This window comes from Saccopteryx leptura, chromosome 5 (genome assembly GCF_036850995.1).
Source record: "Saccopteryx leptura isolate mSacLep1 chromosome 5, mSacLep1_pri_phased_curated, whole genome shotgun sequence".
Classification (NCBI taxonomy): domain Eukaryota; kingdom Metazoa; phylum Chordata; class Mammalia; order Chiroptera; family Emballonuridae; genus Saccopteryx; species Saccopteryx leptura.
Window position 1 is genome coordinate 70,618,667 of NC_089507.1, and position 23,071 is coordinate 70,641,737.

The following is a 23,071-nucleotide window of genomic DNA, read 5'->3' on the forward strand; positions in this document are numbered from 1 at the left end:
AATGTGCACAAAACTTATTTAAATTCTATTCAGGCAAAAAATTTGCGTTTGTAGCTCTTGCATTTGTGTACTTGTTGAGGAAAGTCTCGTTTGATGCTCCAGCAGTAGTCTGCTCATGACTAACAGCTCCAGGATTTTCGGGAAACTTATCAAGATGACTGTTCAGGAAGTGAATCTTAACGCTCATGTTACATCCAATGTTGCAGAAAGCCAGCAGCATCCTTTGAATCAGAAGTTCATAATTTTCTGCTTTTTTGTTGCCAAGGAAGTTCTTTGTAACTGCCACAAAAGACTGCCATATTGCTTTCTCCTCCTTATTCATCTTCCAGGCAAATTCTGGCGTCATGTATGAGGGTTCAAATACACCTGCTTTTATCTTCTCGAAAGACAAGGCAGGAAAAACAGAAATAATATGTTGAAAGCATTCACTTTCTCTATTCAAAACCTGAACAAACTGCTTCATTAAGCCAAGTTTGATGTGAAATGGGAGAAAAATGATCCTGTCTTGATTAACTATAGGTTCATTCACAATATTTTGCATCCCTATTCCAGAGCTTCATGTTTCGACCACTCCTTCTGTGTTCAGTGTTTCTCCTGAGCTCGACTGTCCCACAAACACAGAAAGCAAGGATACTTCGTGAAACTTCTTTGTTGTTCTAGCAGGAAATTTACCATTTTAAGATCCACACAAATGATCCAGTTATGCTCCTCATACTTCAGAAAGTCGAGGACAATTTTTATGTCATTCTTACTAAGTAATTCAATTCGTGTTGGCTAAACTGCTGAGGGGTTAATGACTGTTTGGCATCAGAAGAAGACCCTTCAGATTCTACAACTATCTCCTCATGCATATTGTCAAAATACACTTGGTCACCAAGTTCACTTCCTTCATCCTTAGAAGAAATAAAACCATTGAAAACTGGAACCGGGAGTGTCTCAGAGTATGGGATAGGTCATATTGCTGAAGGAATATTAGGACATGCGATCATATGCCTTTTTTTCTTGCCTCTTGCCAATGCCCTTTATATGGATAAGACAGAAATAACAGTCACTGCTGTGGTCCTTAGGTTCACGCCAAACCATGGGAATACCAAAAGGCATTCCTTTGCGTTTTCCTTTTGTCCAGTCATGAAGCATTTCCTCACAATTATGATACACAATATGAGGAGCTCCATTCTTGTCTTGATCGCCAAGGGGAACTTGAAAATAGGCAGTATATGCACGTATCACAAATGATGAAATATTTCACCTTTGATGTTGAAGTATGTAACAGCCACATAATATAACAGAAGGTGTCAGGACTATTCTTACATTTATGCCTACTCGAAGAAGCCATGATTCAATCTTAAAACAAGAGGGTGTTTTTATCAGATAATAATTTTTTACATTTAAAAACTACTACAATTATGTAAAAGTGATGTTTGTAAAACATTAATTGCCTTGTGGTTATGTTCAATCCAAGAGTCATTGCCCTTTAACTCCAATTTAAAAACCAATGAATGCCATTAACTGTAACAAACAGAAATTAAAATTGCATAAAAACTAGAACATGCACCAAAAAACGGATTTAAGATTTGGAATCAGTGATGCAGAAATATATAGAAACAGTTCTAAAACCTCATGCAACAGAAAATGAAAAAAAACAAAACTGTTCCCCAGTGTTATCTAAGCTTCACTGTCCTGACTTAAAAATGGAGTTATGTATTGTATACCTTTACGAAGTTACTGAGAGGATGGATGAGATGAGTAGGTAAAATACAGTATATGCTTGTACCTCAAGGATATAATTTCCATATTATTTATTCTTGTCTTTTTTACCTGTTTTCCTTCTATAACTGTGATTGTGAAGGTTGTGATAAGGGTAAGGGTAACCCATGCAGGAAGAATTATGAGGAATTTGAGTAAAAACTGGCAAGGAATAAAGATTGTTGCTGTGTAAAAATTCTGAAACATAGTCCCCCAGACAGTAACAAATTTTCCAATTTAAAAAAATAGTGGGGTTTTACCCATTATTGATACATGCAACAACTTGGATGAAAGTCCAGGGAATTATTCTGAATGGGAAAAAAAAAAAAAGAAAACCAATTCCAGAAGGTTACCTACTGTATGATTCCATTTATATAATATTCTTGGAATGACCAAATTTTAGAGATGGAGTCTAGGTCAGTGAGTGCCAAGACATAGGGAAGGGCAAGGGAAAGAGTAGTTGTAAAAGCACATCACCAAGAATCCTTGTGGTGTTGGGACCATTCTGTATCTTGGTGGAGGATACATGAACATACACAGGCCATAATATTAATACACAGACGTGTGTACAAATAAAACTGTGGGAGTATAAACAAGATTGGTAGATAGTGTTAATGTCACTATCCTGGTTACGGTTTTGAAAAATGTCACCATTGGGGAAAACTGAATAAGTGTATAAGGGATCTATTATTTGTTACAACTGCATGTATGTCTACAATTATCTCAATACAAAGTAGTTGCATGTTGTTTTGTACTAAATGCACATGTGAACTCTATTTTAACTTTTTTATATCTGAGAAAACAAAACATTAACAAAAGCAAAGCCTGACCAGCTGTGGCGAAGTGGATAAAGCATCGACCTGGAACACTGAGGTCACTGGTTCAAAACCCTGGGCTTGCCTGGCCAAGGCACATAGGAGAAGCTGCTATGAGTTGATGCTTCCCACTGCCCCCTCTTCTCTCTCTCTAAAATCAATAAATGAAATCTTAAAAAACAAAAGCAATAGCTACCATCCTAATCCCCCTCTCCCACCCCATCTATTTTCTAAAATACCCCCATCTGACTTCTTTGTTTCTATGACATTTGTGTGTGTGTGTGTGTGTGTGTGTGTGTGTGTGTAACAGAGACAGAGAGAGGAACAGATAGGGACAGACAAGCAGGAATGGAGAGAGAGGAGAAGCATCAATTCTTCATTGTGTCTCTTTTAGTTCTTCATTGACTGCTTTCTCATATATGCCTTGACGAGGGGACTACAGCAGAGTGCATGATCCCTTGCTCAAGCCAGCGACCTTGGGCTTCAAGCCAGAGACCTTTGGGCTCAAGCCAGCAACCCTGCACTCAAGCTGGTGAGCCTGCACTCAAGCAGGAAGAGCCCATGGTCAAGCAAGCGACCTCAGGTTTTGAACCCTAGTCCTCCATGTCCTGGTCAATGGTCTATCCACTGCGCCACTGCCTGGTCAGGCTCTATGGCATATTCTTTTTTTTTTTTTTTACAGAGACAGGGAGAGAGAGAGAGAGAGAGAGAGTCAGAGAGAGGGGTAGATAGAGACAGACAGACAGGAACGGAGAAATGAGAAGCATCAATCATCAATTTTTTGTTGCGATTCCTTAGTTGTTCATTGATTATTTTCTCATATGTGCCTTAACCGTGGGCCTTCAGTAGACCGAGTAGCCCCTTGCTCAAGCCAGCAACCTTGGGTCCAAGCTGGTAAGCTTTGCTCAAACCAGATGAGCCCACGCTCAAGCTCGAACCTGGGTCCTCCACATCCCAGTCTGACGCTCTATCCAGTGTGCCACCACCTGGTCAGGCGCTATGGCATATTCTTAAGGAAGAGGAATATGATACCTTGTGAACTAATAAAATAGAGAGCAGAAGATATTCCCAGGCTGCCCAACTGCTGGGCAGTGCAAGACACTTAACTTGGATTTTTTTTTATTTAATTCTCACCACACTCCTGTGAAATAGGTACTGTTCTTATATATATTTTGCATGAGCAAATAGAGGAATGTAGTTTGAAAATAATCATATGATTTCCCTTTTTATTCTAGGAAATCAGCATTTTAGAAGCATTGCCCTTATTATTTTTAATTGTGGTAAAGTACACATAACAAAATTTCTCATCTTAACCATTTTTAAGTGTACTGTTCACTAAAGTATAGTCACATTAAACAATGTGACCAATCTCCAGAATGTTACAAAAAGTAAACTCTATACTCATTAAACAACAGTCTCCTCTACCCAACTCCCTGGCAACCACCACTCTACTTACTGTTTCTGTGAATTTGACTAGACTAGGTACTTCATAGTAGAATCATATCAAATAGTATTTATCTTTTTGTGACTGGGTTATTCCACTTAGCAAAATGTCCTCAAGTTTCATCCATGTTGTAGCATATGTCAGAATTTTCTTCTTTTTCTTAAGACTGATTAATATTCCATTTATATGTCATATTTGTTTATTCATTCATCCGTTGGTAGACACTTGGATTGCTTCTACCTTCTGGCCATTGTGAATAATGCTACTATGAATGTGGGTGTACAAATATTTCTTTGGGTCCCCGTTTTCAATTATTTTGGATATATATACTCAGAAGTGGAATGCTGAGTCATGGTATTGCCTTCATTTAGAAAACCATATAGACACTAGCCATATTCTTAGGGAACTCTCTTCTGTAGGTTTTACTTCATTTGTCCCTGAATGGGAGGTGACCGGTGGGTATTAACAGAGGGTGAGATAATGGGTTTAAATGCAGAAGTTTTGTTTTGTTGTGTGTTTTAATAGTACCTAAGAAGCAGGAGGTTAGTGAAAGACCTAATAGAATTATATAAGATGATATATTTGATTTTTAAGCCTTTTTAGGAAAGATGATGTTATTTATTACAACTGTTTTATTTAGTTGGAAATATGTTTGATCATTGTTTGTGAATGTCTTTCTTAAGAATAAACCTTTTCTGTTTTAGGTTAATACAAAAGCTGACTCAGCAGACAATATTACAAGTTTCGTGTGGCAGTTGGCATTGCTTGGCTCTTGCAGCTGGTAATGTAACACTGAAATATATGCTGATATTATGTTAATATTGCAACCAATTCTCTTTGCATTTTTGTGTGATGTTATCTAACTGGAAACTTTTAATTAACTGGTTAGGGGCTATGCATTCCTGTTGGATGGTGGGTTCTCAGGGTGTGAATGCAAAGCGGTCATCACAGCTGCTCGAGCTCTTGCAGGGAAAGATGAACAGCAACAGGGCTGTACCCAAGTGTCCCTGAACATACAGATGATTGGTTTTTCTTAACTGTAGTTCATTATCAAGCTCCGTTCTGCTGTCAGTCACCCTAATAAATGAAAAAGAAGGAGTTACAGAAACCTAAGCCAGCAAATAATACTGCATTCTATGTTAGAATAAATCTGAAGGAAGTTTACACCAGCATGTCCTGTTTGATGCACTGTGGTGTAATCTAGTTCATAGCTGGACCTAATCAAGTCCTGGGTCTCATGGTTTGGGCTCAGAAGTAGTCCAGCTTGCTTAGTAGATCTAAGCCTAGTAATTAGCCTATTCAAAACCGAATTGACTTACACATTTAAGTCAATTATTATTAGCGTAAATGCTAATAGTCTTTGAAGAGCAGTAAGACTCAGCTTATCTCTGTTTTTATAATGAGTTTTGGTGATGACACTCTTACAGCATGAAGTGTCTCTGCTCCCTTGCTCTTGGGCTGGTCTACTGTGTGTGTGAGGTCAGCTAACAAATGACCCTGCTGGGCAACTGTATTATTGTTCTAATGAGATAATTTTTGTAGATGGAACTTGTATCATTTCTGGTAATACCAATCATCCTGTTCTTATTTCAGATGGTCAGTTCTTCACCTGGGGACAGAACAGCCATGGGCAGCTGGGTCTGGGGAAGGAGTTTCCCTCCCAAACGAGCCCACAGAGGGTGAGGTCCCTGGAGGGGATCCCCCTGGCTCAGGTGGCTGCAGGAGGGGCCCACAGCTTTGCCCTGTCTCTCTCAGGAGCTGTTTTTGCCTGGGGGATGAATAATGCAGGGCAGCTAGGGCTCAGTGATGAGGAAGGTAGGTGAACTCTTTCTATCACCCCTTTGGTTCAAAAACATTTATTTATTTAACACATGTTTCTTGGGGATATGCTGTATGCTAGACCTGTGTTAGAAACTAAGGGTGCAGCAATGAGCAAAACAGATAACACCTTGGTTTAATGAAGACTGCATACAGTGGGCAGGTGCAAACAACAAACCAGTAAGTAGATATAGCATGTCAGGGAGCTTGAGAGGGAAGTTTCCTCTTTTACATATGGTGGTCAGGGAGGGCATCTCTGATAAGTTGATGTTTGAGCAGAGCCCTGTATGAAATCAGGTAAGAAATGAAACATGCATATCTGGGCAAAGAATGGTCTGGTCAAAAGGAGCAGGATAAGCAAAGGTTATGATGGGAGCTAAGATATGTGGTGTGCTCAGGAGTGGAGTGAGCTGGGGAGAGAAGCAGAGCTGGAGGTCAGACAGCAGAGCTGGAGGTCAGACAGCAGAGCTGGAGGTCAGACAGGCAAAGTGGGCCACTCATGTGCGGCCCGGTAGGGTAGGTTCAGGATTTTGGCTTCTCTCAGTGAATGGGGAAGACATGATGGTTTTGAGGAGAGGAGTGATTTCTCCTGGCTTTGGCCAGATGGGGTCCAGGGGGAAGCTGGAAGACCAGTTTGGAGGTATTGGAGTAAAGTCGGACTTTGTATCTATTTTGAAGATGGAACCAGTTAGTTTCGTTCACTCTTGGATGTAGGATTTGAAATAAAGAGTGGAAAATCTGGAAAATTTTGAAAAAAGAAAAACTGTGTAGGGGGGGCAGGAGGTGGACAAGCAGAGTGGGGAGTGTGGGGAAACCATGAGTTAGGTTTTAGGCATATTAAAAATGAGGTGTCTGTTGTACTTCCAAATGGAGATGCAGACAGGAAGATGAATATGTGAATCAGCTTTCCAGGGGGACTGAAAATTCATGTGATAATAACATTTCTATATTTACCTTATTCTAGATCGAGAGTCTCCTTGCCATGTGAAACTCTTACGAACGCAAAAAGTTGTCTATATTAGTTGTGGAGAAGAACACACAGCCGTCCTCACAAAAGTAAGGGACTCTGGATTATTCTGGTTTGTTCTGTGATGATTGATTATCATTGATGCTTTGGTGCTGGGTATCACTTGGATGATTATTTTTTATAGTATTTTTTAGCGAGAATAGTGATGGTGCTTAGAAAGAGTTCAATGGAAATAACCTTAAAATATGGTGTATGTAGCGACATTGTGTGTCCCCTTTAAAACAAGCCATTTAAATATGTAGAAAAGAGAAATATAATTAGTATTTTAAAATTATCAACCTATTTATTTTGCTTCTAAAATAGTCACATCTACAGAGAGTGAAAACTGTTTTCATGTTGAACAAATACTGTTATAGATTTGTTTTAATAAAATGCCTTAGCATTTATTGAAGAATAGCTGTTAAAAATATATCTTATTTACTAAGGAGTTTGTAGAACATTTAATTTTTTATATATGAATGATCATACATTCATCTTATTTCACCTATTTCGTTGTTTCTCTTTCTTTTGTTTTGCTTCATAGTATTTTTAATTTTTTTCTTTTTTTTTTTTTTTTAGCAAGAGAGAGGGGGGGGGACAGACAGGAAGGGAGAGAGATTAGAAGCATCACTTCTTTGTTGTGGCTCCTTAGTTGTTCACTGATCACTTTCTCATATGTGCCTTGACTGGGGGGCTTCAGCAGAACCAGTGACCCCTTGCTCAAGCCAGTGATTTTGGGCTCAAGCCAGTGACTTTGGGCTTCAAGTCAGCGACCTTTGGGCTCAAGCTGGCGTCCGTGGGGTCATGTCTATGATCCCACACTCAAGTGGGAGACCCCGCACTCAAGCTGGTGAGCCTGTGCCTAAGCTGGATGAGCCCAGGCTCAAGCCAGTGACCTCAGGGTTTTTAACCTAGGTCCTCAGAGTGCCAGGATGATGCTCTATCCACTGCACCACTGCCTGGTCAGGCACTTCATTGTACTAAACAATTTTCAAAATTTACAGATAGCACACATTTCCTTGAGCAGTGCTTTCTTTGCTCTTAAAGATGTAGTCTTAAGTTCCTTTATTTTTTTTTATTTTTTATTTTTTTGTATTTTTCTGAAGCTGGAAACGGGGAGAGACAGTCAGACAGACTCCCGCATGCGCCTGACCGGGATCCACCCGGCATGCCCACCAGGGGCGATGCTCTGCCCACCAGGGGGCGATGCTCTGCCCCTCTGGGGCGTCGCTGCCGCAACCAGAGCCACTCTAGCGCCTGGGGCAGAGGCCAAGGAGCCATCCCCAGCACCCGGGCCATCTTTGCTCCAATGGAGCCTTGGCTGCGGGAGGGGAAGAGAGAGACAGAGAAGAAGGGGGGTGGGTGGAGAAGCAAATGGGCGCTTCTCCTATGTGCCCTGGCTGGGAATCGAACCCGGGTCCCCCGCACGCCAGGCCGATGCTCTACCGCTGAACCAACCGGCCAGGGCCTAAGTTCCTTTATTTACTTATTTTTTATTTAATAAATGTTCCAGAGAAGTGGTCTTGTCCACTCTGTGAGCATAGTGTTCTTGCAGAGACCACTATAATATGAATTTTGTATACAGAACGTTTTAGAGGAGTGTACTCAAACTCAGCGATACAGTGTAGTCACATGATGTTTGTTCCTTGTTAGAGTGGAGGTGTGTTTACCTTTGGTGCTGGTTCCTTTGGGCAACTTGGACATGACTCCATGAACGATGAGGTTAACCCAAGAAGAGTTCTAGAGCTGATGGGCAGTGAAGTAACTCAGATTGCTTGTGGCAGGTGAGTGTTCCTCAGAGCTTCCTAGTATCTATTAAGACCCAGAGATGGATCTGGTCTTTGTAGTGATGGAGAATGTGGTTAGACCTAACCACCATCATTTTTAAGAAATTTTAGCTGCATCCACAGCTCTGGTGAAAGTTTGGAGAGGGTTGGATCTGAGCAAGGTGTGGCAAGGAGGGGCTTTAGATAAAGCAGAGCAACATGAGGACATTCGGTTTCTTTTGGGATAAGTAGTAGGACATAGAGAAGACATGAAGAAAAGAAAGTAAGAGAGCCTCAGAGAACTGCTAGGAAATTTCTAGTCTCTCCAGCTTCTTCTCTCTCATCCTCAAGACCAAATGCAGTGGACTATCCAGCTTTTTCTAAGTCTTGCCATCCTCTTCATGACTTAAGAGTGTCAGAGAAGGATAGGATTACGGAGGGCCAGCACAGGAAAATGGGGGAGGCTTTCTAGGGGCACGTCTAGGAATTACTGTGATCACCTATGGACATTAAAAGTCAGAGTCTGAGTATATATCTGAATTCAGTAATTATTTTAAATTTAATTCTTTTTCCCCAGACAACACACTCTAGCCTTTGTGCCTTCTTCTGGACTCATCTATGCATTTGGTTGTGGAGCAAGAGGTCAATTAGGAACTGGACTCACTTGTAACATTAAGTGCCCATCTCCTGTGAAAGGTTACTGGGCTGCCCACAGTGGCCAGCTTTCAGCCAGAACTGGTAAGAGTGGCTTTTATTGGAATTTAATTATATTTTTAAATGATAAAAACAATTGTTTAGTGAACAAAATTTTTTTTCTTAAGATCTTTAGGAGAGAGTGAATATGTGATTATTTTCTTTTAATACCAGTCAACAAATACTTAAGTACTAACTATGCACAAGGCTCTGTAATTGAGATCCTAAAGACTAAAGTAGAAAATTTTTTTTGCCCTCAAGGTCCTTGGTGGTATTGTATAAATTTTAATTACTGTTGCAAATAATGAAAGTTAATGTTCAGAGAATGCTTAACCAAGTTCTGTTAGTATGCTAAGCTGTCAGAATAATTTTAAGATCTAGAGGTTGTTATCCTCATGCTGGAGATGAGGAAACTGTGTCTTAGGGAAGTTAAGTAACATACCCAAGGTTACGTAGATTCTGGGGCAGGATTTAAACCCACGTCTGCCTCATTCTAAAGCCTGTGCTCTTAATGCGTGCACTGTGTTATTTCCCTTTGCTATTACTATTTTGGTCATAACAAGACACAATTTTTTTTATGCCATTTCTTTATGTAACCTGATTTATTGATGTTGCCCCATTAAAAAAAATAAAATTATAATTAAAAAAAAAATAGTTAAATAGCACAGAGTCTATTTCACTGGAGATCAAAATAAGGCAATCACTCAGTATAAATAAATCTCGAGGCTGAAATGGAGCTGGAAAGTCATTAAAAGAAGCATAATTTAATAAGTCATTTTTATTTGAAGACTTTAAAATGACACACTTATGGCTTATCAGGGTTTTTTTGTTTGTTTGTTTTATAAAACAACAATCAAAAGTTCCCTACTGGATTATAAGAAATTGAAGGGCAGGGACTGAGTTCTTTTCCTTCCTGAGAGCCTAGCCTGTGTAGCACAAGGCCTGGCACGAACTTCTCAGTCAGTAAATATCTGAGGAATGAATATATGAGCATCTAAAAATCTAGAACTTAAAATATAAAATAAACAAGTTTTTTGTTTTGGTGGTGTTCCCCAAAAGTGAAAGAATGACTTCATGTCCTCTTCTCTGTCATTCGTAAATTTCTTTTTCTCAAAATACTGTACTTATGCTAGGAATGCATGTGTTTAAGAAATATACCAACCTTAAAAACTTAAGTATTGTTTTATAGGTTAATTTGAAACCATACATTTTTGAAGTTTAATTTACAACCTAATTTATGTAATCATAAATTTGTGCTGCGATGTTTGCCAAAGTGATTTTATAATATAAATAGGTAAATGCTCTGGTGTTAGGAACCTTCACGTTAGTGTAGGAACACAGAAGAAAACATCAAGGAGTATTCCAGTGGGAGGAAGTTTGAACTATGTCTTAAAGCAGGGGTCCCCAAACTTTTTACACAGGGGGCCAGTTCACTGTCCCTCAGACCATTGGAGGGCCGGACTATAAAAAAAACTATGAACAAATCCCTATGCACACTGCACATATCTTATTTTAAAGTAAAAAAACAAAACGGGAACAAATACAATATTTAAAATAAAAAACAAGTAAGTTTAAATCAACAAACTGACCAGTATTTCAATGGGAACTATGCTCCTCTCACTGACCACCAATGAAAGAGGTACCCCTTCCAGAAGTGCAGTGGGGGCCGGATAAATGGCCTCAGGGGGCCGCATGCAGCCCGCGGGCCGTAGTTTGGGGACCCCTGTCTTAAAGGATGATTTGGAGTTAGGCAGGTCGAGGACTTGAAGGAGTGGCAGCGATGAGTACCAGACTGCACAGTTCCAGGAGCACTGTTCTGATTATGCTCTGGGGGACACCATTCCTGGAGGAAGAGTGTGTGCTGGCAGCGGTAGAAGGAAAAGGCACAGAGATATGAGAGAGTGTGGAACTACATTAGAAAGAAAAGCAATGTGGTGATACTAGAGTATCACCATGGACACAGTGTGATAGGAGGTAAAGGAGGGAGTAGGACATGCAGGGCCTTGGGGTGTGTTTCATCCTCAGATGTTGAGTCATTTGTTAGGCATATGTTAGCATGTCTGGTAGTGGCCGTTTGTGTTTTTGTTTTTTTCTTTCTTGGGATTTTTTTAGTGAGAGAGAGAGAGAGGCAGAGGGGCAGACAGGAAGGGAGAGAGATGAGAAGCATCAGTTCTTCATTGTGGCACCTTAGTTGTTCATTGATTGCTTTCTCATATGTGCCTTGATTGGGGGACTCCAGCAGAGCACATGACCCCTTGCTCAAGCCAGCAACCTTGGGCTAAGCCAGTGACCTTTGGGCTCAAGCCGACAGCCATGGGGTCATGTCTGTGATCCCACACTCAAGCCAGCGACCCCGTGCTCAAGCTGGTGAACCCACACTCAAGCTGGATGAGACCATGCTCAAGCCGGTGACCTCGGGTTTTTGAACCTGGGTCCTCTGTGTCCCAGGCTGACACTATCCGCTGCACCACCACTTGGTCAGGCTAGTAGTGACCATTTTAAATTGTAGGTCAGTGTCGTGACAGAGTTAGAATGAAAAATAGAAAGGTGTTCAGGATTATCTGGCATTTGGGGAGGGGGTAGAGGTAGGTTTAGAGTGAAGGCAACCATTTGATATATTTATTTTTAATTGAAGTTGAAACAGTCTTAGGCAGAGAGTCAGGAGAATAGGTTTTTTACTGTATGACATAATTAATATGGATAGGAAACCATTGTGAAGCATATTTTGGAATATTAGAAAAGGGACCAAGGAAAAGCTTTAATTATTGAAAAAAATGCTGTTGAAAATTTTTTTGACAGATCGCTTTAAATATCATATTGTTAAGCAGATCTTCTCTGGAGGAGACCAAACTTTTGTACTTTGCTCCAAATATGAGGTAAAATTTTCTTTTGACTATTATTTTGGGGGTTGTATGATGGTGAACCAATATTTTAATAAATAATTACATAGAAAAATAAATAATTACAGGAGAGTAATGCTATTCTTTGTTTCTACCAATTTTATCTCATTAAAATAAGCAAACAACCTGGAAGAAGTTAGCTTCGTTTTGCTTCTATGAAGTGCCAATATTTTCTTCTGGTATTTTAATTATACAGTTATAATTTAAAATTATTTATATCTGTATCTGTTTCCAAAAGAGATTTAGAAGACCTAGAGAGTTCATATTTACTCTGACATTATTTGACTTCCTTCCTTCCCCTTGAAGTAGCGAAAATTAGGTATTTGACAACTTAGTGGGTTTTTTTTGACATGATTGAGTAAATATTAAATATGAAGAGAACCTTCAGTATTCAAGTGTCCTTTCTCATGTATAATCTGCTCATTGCACCACACTAAAATTTCCCTCATATTGGGTCCTGCATCACTGTAATGGGTAGGTCAGGAAGAGTGATGTTCCAGTGTCTCTCACTGCTGAAGGTAGGAGAACACGGCCCGGGTATCTGCAACAGAGTTTTAATTCATTGCCCTTTTACTGGAGGAGGAAAATCAGTGTGAAACCAACACCACAGAATTGTTTTGTGCCCTCCAGCCTCTCTTCTGCTCTTGTGCTTTCTCCTCCTCTCTCTTGCCCACCCTGATTTTATTTGACAAGCGTTTAAGGAAGACCAGACGTATGTGGTGCATTGATTCTTATCCTGTCCTGTCCTGGAGGAGCGGGGAGGGGCATTGGTGATGATAAAGGATTTCGAATTGGTTGGGAATAAGAGGAAGAACTATGGAGACAAGGGGCCCTTTCAGTCCTGAAAATTCCCCCCTGATATTTTGCCATCTTTATATATGAAACATTCTTACCTTGTAGTCAGTATAATTCTATGCTCTTAGTAGAAAAGGTTGAAATGGAGCCTGAAGCTTCAGGCTGGACAGCTAAAACGGACAATTAGATATTTTCCAGGTCAGCAGCTTGGAGAAGGTTCTGTGCAGTGCTGCCATCTGCGGTGATCTGAAACTCGGGCTTTCACCTATTTTAGGCCCAGCTTCCTTCTGCACAGAGAAATCTTGAAGAAGGCTGAGCTTATTCTGTGTTTCTTCTAGATGCCCATAAAGTAATGTATGAAAAGCACTGAATCTCTGCAGGTTAATAACTTTTTTCCACAAGTAGTAGAGTTTGAAGTATACATATTCCTAAGAAACTGACTTAATATTATCCAAAAAATACAATAATGTTTTTTTCTATACAATTCAACATAAAACTTAATTTGCTTCCTTTTATAAATATGTAATCAGATATACAGGGTGGGGCAAAAGTAGGTTTACAATTGTTCATATGGAAAATAACATAATAATTAATAAATAATAATATATACAAGAATAAACTCTGTGTTTCATAGTCTCACAACTGTAAACCTACTTTTGCTCCTCCCTGTATGTGGCTGTTTTTTTTTTGGTTTTGTTTTTAAATGGTGGTTACCTTTTTTTTTTTTTTTTTTTTAGATTTTATTTATTTTTAGAGAGAGGGGGAGAGAGAGAGAAGAGGGGGAAGAGCAGGAAGCATCAACTCCCATATGTGCCTTGACCAGGCAAGTCCCTGGGTTTCGAACCAGTGACCTCAGCATTCCAGGTCAACACTCCATCTACTGTGCCAGCACAGGTTGTGTGGTTTTTTGTTTTTTTTTATTCTTTTTATTTTATTTTTTAAGTGAGAGAGACACAGAGAGAGGGGGAGGAACAGATAGGGACAAACAGACAAGAAGGGAGAGATGAGAAGCATCGATTCTTCATGTGGCACCTTAGTTGTTCATTGATTGCTTTTTCATGTGTGCCTTGACTGGGGGGGGCGGCTCCAGATGAGCCAGTGACTCCATGCTCAAGCTAGCGAACCCTGCACTCAAGCTGGTGAGCCTGCGCTCAAGCTGGCAACCTTGGGGTCTCGAACCTGGGTCCTCTGCATTCCAGGCGAATGTTCTATCCACTGCGCCACCACCTGGTCAGGCTTTTTTTAAAGTTCTTAATTTATTAATCCTCTCATGAAAAATCTGCACCATCACCGCAGATAAAGTCACTAAAGAACCTAATCTTTACTCCTTCCATTGTCCAATATCCAGCTCACTTTTGTCCGCACAATATTGGCCTCAGCGGCCCCTCTGACTTTCTGTGTTCTATTCTTGTGTTCACCTTGCTGTTTTCTTGAGGTCTTCTTCTCATACAGGCCGTGTCTTGCAAGTCTATGTTTGAGTGCATTTGCATAATGTAAGGAATCATCAATCATGCTACAGCCAGTTGTCTTGCCACCACCAAAATGTGTTCTGAATCCAAATACAAAGATGGCACCTGCTGTGGTCTTGTACAATTTGGCTAGTTTTTTCCTGAATTTCTGTCTCAGGTACTGTTGCCTTCCCAGGGCGAAGGACACTGATGACCATTCGTTTCTGCTGACGTAGTCTGTTGGGCATGAACTTCCTGGTGTGGATAATTACTGGGTCATTCATGATGGCAGCTGACGCTCAAGTAGCCAGGGAGGAAAAAAGCTGTTGTTGAATTTTAAACTTACTGTAATTAACACTGTTGTGATTGGCAAAGAAAACATTGATGAGAAGGGAGTAAACTAGGGTAGTGTTAGTGAAACAGGGCACATTAAAGTTTAAACACCTGTTAGGAGTGACGCATTACAAATATTAGACAACAAAGAACAAAAGAAAATAAAACTATAATATTACATAGGAAGGTGTTGCTCTTTAAAAAACAACTGAAACATACACTTTGCTTAAACTATTAACCATAGATTTTTGTTTGGATACAAAGACTGATCAAATCATCTTTACCCTATCACCATATCACGTGAAAAATCATTTGAAGAACCAAGAAAAAGCACCTGTGTAGTAACAGTCTCCGTTTTTTCTAAAATGCTGACTCATTCATAAATGCCAGGCCTGAAATGGGAGAAGGGAGGGGAGGAGTTATGTTCAGATTCTCCTTTGCTGCCTTTGATTATAGGTCTTGGCAATTTCGTGAGTGTAAACCATAGCCATTCTTTTTCCTTTCATCTTGCTCCCTGGATAAGACTGAAGAGAGAATGTGGTTGGGGGAGAGAAAGAGAGAGAGAGAGAATCTGTCTCAAAGCCTGCTAGATGACATAATCCTCTTTTTCCTGAAACAGTTATTCTTAATCTTGGTTGCCTATTGAAATCACCCAGGGGCCTTAAAAAAAAGCACTGATGCCTCTAAAGATTCTGGTTTAATTGGTTTAGTGTGTGACTTAGCTGCGAGGATTTCTGAATGCTCTGGTGATCTTTTTTTTTTTTTTTTTTTTTAGAGATAGAGAGTCAGAGAGAGGGATAGACAGGGACAGACACACAGGAATGGAGAGATGAGAAGCATCAATCATTAGTTTTTCGTTGCACATTGCAACACCTTAATTGTTCATTGATTGCCTTCTCATACGTGCCTTGACCATGGGCCTTCAGCAGACCGAGTAACCCCTTGCTCGAGCCAGCGACCTTGGGCTCAAGCTGGTGAGCTTTTGCTCAAACTAGATGAACCCGCGCTCAAGCTGGCGACCTCGGGGTCTCGAACCTGGGTCTTCCGCATCCCAGTCCAATGCTCTATCCACTGCGCCACCGCCCGGTCAGTGCTCTGGTGATCTTAAGTGTAGCCAAAGTAGAGAAACACTGCTTTAGACCAGTTATTTTCCTTTTGGCCTTTATATTATTTGAAGACATTAGAAGAAAATTTATGCCTTTTTTTTTTTAAGTCTTTAGGTAATTCTGAAATTGTACTTTAAGTCAACTGTGGTTTATTGGGTGGGCATGCAGTGAAGAGTGAGAAAATAATTTTTATTATAAGTATGTGTTGGAGTCCATGTTCAGCTCTCCCTCAGATGGGGGAAGAAATTAAAATTTACATAGCAAGCATGGTTTGAAGACCAGGATGTGTTTGTGTGTGCTCAGATGTCTACTTTCTCTTACGGTTTTTCTCTCTGTAATTCAAGATGACTTTTGCTCTCTCAGTAAACGTCTTTGGCCATTTTAGTAAAACAACTGTCAAGAACCAGATGGTCAAAAACTTTGGCAAGCATCTCTGATTTGTTACATGTCCTTCTCATTTTCCCTATAATGCTATCTTAACTCATAACTATGGGAAAAAACAAAAAAAAAATTACTTTGAAAGTTGTGTTTGTATGTATAGGTACAAAGGAGAAAAATGATCATTTTAGGAATTGATGGACAAATACTCTAATATGACTTTTTTGCTCTTTTCTATTGACAACTATAGAGTCATAAAGCACTTTCAACTTTTTCATAATTCTAGATCAAGAACAGAATTTATGGAAAATTAATTGAAAAAGAGAAATTTTAGAGAAGTGCTTATATTTTTTAAATCTCACTGAATAAAGGATGTACAGTGCTAGTCAGCATTTGGAATTTTTAAGGCCATTATTAACAGATAGATCCTTTTGCCACCTTTCTTGTAAATTTATAGCTATATATTTGGACCTAGAAATTAATACATTTTTATACATTATTTACAATATCGGTTATAACAACTTTTGAATAATATATTTTGTTGGAGTTCAGTGAATAGTAATGGCAAATTAATACTTTAAAAGCCTTGATATTATAGTGATTCAAAGCAGAGGGGAAAGAAGTCTGGAGAAGTCAAACTGGGTTGGTTTCTCTGGGAAACAAACTCTGAGACTGAGATTTATGTTCAGAAAGTAGATGCTCAGAACATCTACTTAGGATTGGGCGGAGGGAGAAGTTGAACTGCCCAGTCAGTTTAACGAGTCCTCAGCCAGCCCGTGGTAGCTCTGAGGTTGGGATGGCCGTTCCAGCAGTCCTGAGTTGAGTGGAGGGACTGGCTTTGTACCACACCTTTAACTGCCACTGGATGCAAGAGGAGTGACACAAGTTCTGGAGAGCAGCACAGCTGGGCGCTGTCAGGAGCTTATACTCTCATCAGCTGGGGGAGTGAGTGCACCCATTCTCAAGGGTGGGGATGGCTGGGTAGTGCACCCCAGCTCCTGTTGTACGTCAAACAGAATGGAGAATATGTCAGGAGAAGGATAGGAGAAACGATCCATCCCACAAAATTTCTCATTTTTACTGTTATATTTAATCCTCCAGAGCTCCTCTCCTCCTGCTGTTGACTTCAGGACTGTGAACCAAGCACATTACACCAGTTTAATAAATGATGAAACCATAGCAGTTTGGAGACAAAAACTCTCAGAACATAACAATGCAAATACAATCAGGTATGTGACTGCTTGTTTTCATTTTATTTTTTCCAAAGTGTAATGGAATCTTCTAGGCTTAGTGATTTTCCCTACCTCCATATTGAGGTGGTGAATATAAATGGTGTTTTACATTTTAGGGAATCATTTTTTTGGAACATCTTTATTCAGGATTTGGTGCCCTTATACCAAAAAACCTAACAGCTTGTTCCTGCATTCTTCCAGGGCCTGTAAAGCATTCCTCAACTGCCTGTTCAGATCTTAAAACTCATTATTGTTTGGTCCCAAGAGTTTTTCATATATATGTTCCAAAACATCCTAAATCTGAGACAGCTGTTATCTTTTTTTAGGAGATATTTATTTATTTATTTTTTTAGAGAGAGAAAGACAGGAAAAGGGGGGAGGAGATAAATGAGAAGCATCACCTTGTAGTTGCTTCACTTTAGTTGTTTATTGATTATTTCTTGTATTAGTATGTTATCTTACCTAATCTGAATAATTTCTAGCATTTTCACATTCAAAATGATTAGTTGAGATAGTAATTCAGTGTTAAGTAGAAAAAATATAGTAAGAAGGATTGAGGCCTTTTGTCAAGTTTACCTTATTCTTAAAGGAGAATTATTTTCTGTATATTTTTAAACATTTTCCTTAGTTTTCCTCAGCATTTCCATTTTTCTCCGGAGAGTTTCGTTCTTGGGAATGAAAGAATCACATTCTGTGTACTAAGCAGTGGTCATTCCCAGAAATGAGTGTAATTCATCTGGCTTTGTGATGTGGATTGTAGTGGGGGAAGTGGCCAGGGCCTGAACTCTGGGGCACACTGGGGAATCATCGGGCATGCCCTACAGCAGCTCACGTGGTCCTCAGAGCAGGCATGTCAGGCCGGGAGGTGTTGGGGGCGAGGGGACTAGACTCACTATTGAAGGGGTTGGGGAGGTGTAGGCTCCCTCTGCTGGCACTGCGACACTTTGTTAGTTCTCAGTTTTTTTTATTTCTAAAATGAAAGGATGGAAGACATGATCGCTAAAGATCTTTTCTCACCTAGATTCTGTGATTAACAGAAGTGCCAGCAACAGCCTCCTCAACCACGTATTTGTTTCATTCCTCCCCTTTCCTTGTGCTGTGAGAGGCTGCAGGGCTCCTGAAACACAGTTTCCCTCTGGGTGCTCAGAAAGTAGTTCTTTCCCCAGAACCTGTATAATCCAGGTAACAGGAATGCTCATTTCACTTATTTTCAGTTTTTTTCTCAGATGGGCAACAAAATAGAAGGAAGTGGATATTCAGCCATTTATTTACAAAGATAATTTCTATATTTGGGTGGTAACAGCTCAGCTTCTCCATTTTGATTTTATCTTCTGTCATGTTTGGAGGTGAAATGGAGAGTGTCTTAGGTGGCTGGTGGTAGAAGAACTTTCAAGATCATTACCAGGTGCAAGGGTTTTTCTTTTCAGTAGCTTGGATGCTCTCTTTTTATTTTAACATGAATCATGAAAAATTTAAGCTGTGGTCCATTTTGAGATGTGACACGATGGTTTTGTTTTGTTTTTGTTTTTTTTATAAGCAAATGTGTGTACATATTCCAAGGCTTCCCCTGGGTAAGAAAGAGCTGCTATTGATGAAACCCTAGAATAGATGTATAATCTATTGCTGATACTTAAATAACTATCTATTTGTAATTATTAAAGGCTTTCTTCCCTATTACTCTCTCTATAGTGGTGTTGTTCAGATATTATCTTCTGCAGCCTGTTGGAACGGAAGTTTTCTTGAAAAAAAGTAAGTGACTAAGAATCTTAAAAAAGATCCATATGTGATGCAGATACTTACCCAGCAAAGGTTGTGAAAAACTTCTGCTCTCTTTGATGGCCTTAATTCAGCGGATAAGCTGACGATTTGTACAGAAATTGGGATGCCCAGTAATGATGAATGAGAGGACATTCATCAGGGCAATGCTGATTCGTGCCTGGTGGGCAGAGAATGAGCAAAGAGAGAAACTGTATCTTAGAAAGAGTTGGTATAATCAGAAGTAAGATTTTTTTTCAGGGTATTCTATAATGTTACTACTCCTACCATGTGTATAGTATTTATTCTTAAATGCTTTTTTTTTTAGAGAGAGAGACAGGGGGAGGGAATAGGGAAAGATGAGAAGCATTGATTAAGTTGTTCATTGATTGCTTCTCATACATGCCTTGACTACGGGGCTTAAGCTGAGCCAATGAACCCTTGCTCAAGCTAGTACCCTGAGATCAAGCCAGTGACTTTGGGCTTCAAGCCAGCAACGTCTGGGCTCAAGCCAGTGACCATGGGGTCATGTCGATGATCCCATGCTCAAGCCAGTGACTCCACACTCAAGCTGGAGAGCCTGTACTCAAACCAGCAAACCTCAGCATCCCAGGTTGACACTTTTTCCGCTGTTCCACCACCGGTCAGGCTATACTTGAATTCTTAATTCTCTAAATAATCTCCTAAATTTCTTTGGTTTATTATCCCATAGGATTTTTTCCCCTCAAAAAGAGTGAGCTTAGGGGGAAGGTCCAAGCAAACTTCAGAGCTTCTTGGACTCAAGTCCAGCCCAGCTCACCAGGAAATTATTGAATACATTAGGGCTGAACTCCCAGGTAGTAAAAAGAGTGGTTTTTGGCTTGGCCTTATCCCTTCTGCAGATATCCCCCTCAGAACCTGGTGCAGCAGAAGGGTCTTGTTATAGGTTGTGATGACCTCAAGTCTGGATCATCTATCAGTATTTTTTTTGCCAGTGAGAATTCCAAGAAGACTTAGACATCATTTCTGTGTCTGAATCCTACCCAAATTATCTCCCTTAGTTGGGTTGGAAGAGGTCACTTCAGAAACTCTCTTCAGTGAGTTAGAGATTGCCAAGTCATTTACTTGTATCATTAAAGCAGCTGGAATGAGCTCATCCAATTAATTTCAGAGTCAGTACTTGGCCTTTTCCTCCAGGGAAAGGTATTCTGGATTGTGCTTTTGGTCTTTTGGAACAGTGGTTCTCAGCCAAGCTGAACTTGCTTCCCTGGGGATGTTTGGGAATGTCTGGTGACGTTTCTGGTCACAACGCGGAGGGTATACTACTGGCATCTAGTAGGCAAAGGCCAGGGAGTCTGTGTAGCAGCTCACAATCCCACCCACTCCACAAAGAATCATCCAGTGTCAGAAAGTCAATAGTATCAAGGCTGAGATACCTTGTTCTAGGACAGCTTCTGTGAAGGTTGGGAATGGCTTTTGGCCAGATTGGTTAGGTTATTTATCCTTAGTATCATGATTCTGTAGGGTTCTGGGTGAAGCTCTTTATTTGAACTAACAATGATACTATTTCAGGAATCCTGCTCCTCCAGCTTATACAAAGTGCATCATAGGAAACTAAAATGAAGACCAGTTTAACAAAGCATAAATACATATAAATAAAATATTTTGTCTTTTTTTTGTTTTTGTATTTTGTGTTTTCATTGACAGCGTAGCAAAATTGCATCTACATACGGGCCATCAGAATTAACTTTTATGGTTTGGGCAGATTTATTTTTAGAACAACAAAAGACCCAACAAAGCCCAAGTATCTCCTCTTGATTTGACAATATAACTATGATTTTCTTAAAAAATGTTAGAATCTCTACTTATGTTTTTATAAATTAAAACATTGCTGTCAGAGGGTATTAAGTCTATCTGAATGTGTCCATTACTCATAAACAGAAGCCTGTTTTGCGAATAACTAGTTCTTTTGTCATAAATAGATATGGTGTGTTCAAGAATGGACATTTAAAAGACACATTCTTTAAGTCTCTAAAAGGCTGTATTTAGGTTTGAAAAATGATTAATTACTAGGATGTTAAAAACAGTAGCAATAAAATCAGTCCCTGGGCGGATAGATGTAATTGTATCTCTTGTGTTAACTAGGAGAGACATTAACTTTGTAATTGTTGTAGATCTGATTTTACAAAAAAAATCTTTTGTTAAGAAAGGCTTTAAACAAGGAGGTTCTACTTGTCGCTTGTTGATGGGTGGACCAATTTGCACAGAGGTATTTTTTGGCATCTGAGCACAGCATCCACAGCTTATTCAATGTACCACAATTACAGAAAAAGGCAAGAAAATACAAGAGTAAATTGGAAATAACACTGCTTATAAACTGTCAGACAGCCTCAAATTGAAATAATGATCCTTATACTTTGACTCCAAGGATAGAAGACTTGAAAATTTTAAGAGTATCTTCAAAGGGGGTTCCAGAGAGGTTTATTCTGTATGACTTCTCCAAAGTGTACTTAATATTTTTATGCATATTTTCTGCCAGGCCAATTTTAAGTGTAATCAGTATTTGTTTAACTCTTTATAATTCCTGTCAGAATGTTTGCTTTGTTTTTCTTGCATACTTTCTGTTTTTGTTTGTTTAGAATTGATGAACATTTTAAAACAAGTCCTAAAATCCCTGGGATTGACCTGAACTCAATTAGGCTGTTATTTGAGAAGTTAATGAGCTCTCAGCACTCCATGATTCTAGAACAGGTATGTTTTTACATTGACAAAACTGCATGTTTAAAAATGCATTTTTTTTATTACAATAATTTGACTTTCAAGCAAAAGAAAAAAATGAAAAGGCAAAAGGTGTTGTATAAATCTTAATTCTAAAATATTCACTTTGGAAATTTGACTTACCTTCAGCTTTCTTTCTGGCCCAAATCTTTCTAAGGAAATGCCCCTCCAGAGTTTAAGGTCTGCATGGGCAGGATCTTTGGCTTTTATTTATTTATTTATTTATTTATTTATTTATTAAATTTATTTCAGAGACAGAGCGAGAGTCAGAGAGAGGGATAGACAGGGACAGACAGACAGGAATGGAAAGAAATGAGAAGCATCAATCATCAGTTTTTGGTTGCAACACCCTAGTTGTTCATTGATTGCTTTCTCATAAGTGCCTTGCCCGTGGGCCTTCAGCAGACCGAGTAACCCCTTGCTCGAGTCAGCGACTCGAGTCAGCGACCTTGGGTCCAAGCTGGTGAGCTTTTTGCTCACACCATATGAGCCCGCGCTCAAGCTGGCGACCTCGGGGTCTCGAACCTGGGTCCTTCCACATCCCAGTCCGGCGCTCTATCCACTGCGCCACCGCCTGGTCAGGCTGGCTTTTATTTTTTCACTGATGTATCCTGAACACCTAGAGCTGACTCTTAGGGAGGTCCCCAGTGCATGCAGTGAATGAGAGTTGAGAGTCTATCAAATAGCTATGAATTAGAGATAAGGTAACTAGATTTCATGTATGCTTGAATTGCTCAATACTCTTTTCTCTCATACAGATCTTAAACAGCTTTGAAAGTTGCCTGATTCCTCAGCTGTCAAGTTCGCCACCAGATGTTGAAGCTATGCGAATCTATTTAATACTACCTGAGTTTCCTCTACTCCAGGATTCCAAATATTACATCACGTTGACTATTCCTCTGGCTATGGCCATTCTGCGGCTGGATACAAATCCTAGCAAAGTATTAGGTGAATTTGCTAAACTTAATACTAGTGGTTTTGTGGGTTTTTATTTTATTTTATTGGTGTAACTACTAGCTCTTGATGGATTGAGATCCAAGCATCTATGTGTTGCCATTTAATTTCCTTAACATTTTAAC

At 39.7% G+C, this 23,071-nt stretch overlaps 1 protein-coding gene and 1 pseudogene across 4 annotated transcripts in view; one reads left to right on the top strand and one right to left on the bottom strand.

Moving 5' to 3' along the window:
• The window catches only part of HERC3 (HECT and RLD domain containing E3 ubiquitin protein ligase 3), an 809,237-nt gene that overhangs the window by 696,028 nt on the left and 90,138 nt on the right, over positions 1–23,071 (top strand). For all 4 annotated transcript variants that reach the window (XM_066384607.1, XM_066384608.1, XM_066384609.1 and 1 more), the window contains 10 exons: positions 4,710–4,786; positions 5,599–5,820; positions 6,788–6,879; positions 8,483–8,613; positions 9,173–9,333; positions 12,088–12,164; positions 17,350–17,477; positions 19,170–19,229; positions 21,854–21,965; positions 22,751–22,940. In XM_066384607.1, coding sequence (XP_066240704.1) covers positions 4,710–4,786; positions 5,599–5,820; positions 6,788–6,879; positions 8,483–8,613; positions 9,173–9,333; positions 12,088–12,164; positions 17,350–17,477; positions 19,170–19,229; positions 21,854–21,965; positions 22,751–22,940 — 1,250 coding nt within the window. The remainder of the gene's footprint in view (positions 1–4,709; positions 4,787–5,598; positions 5,821–6,787; positions 6,880–8,482; positions 8,614–9,172; positions 9,334–12,087; positions 12,165–17,349; positions 17,478–19,169; positions 19,230–21,853; positions 21,966–22,750; positions 22,941–23,071) is intronic.
• Positions 14,298–14,715, bottom strand: LOC136405561 (small ribosomal subunit protein eS24-like; annotated as a pseudogene).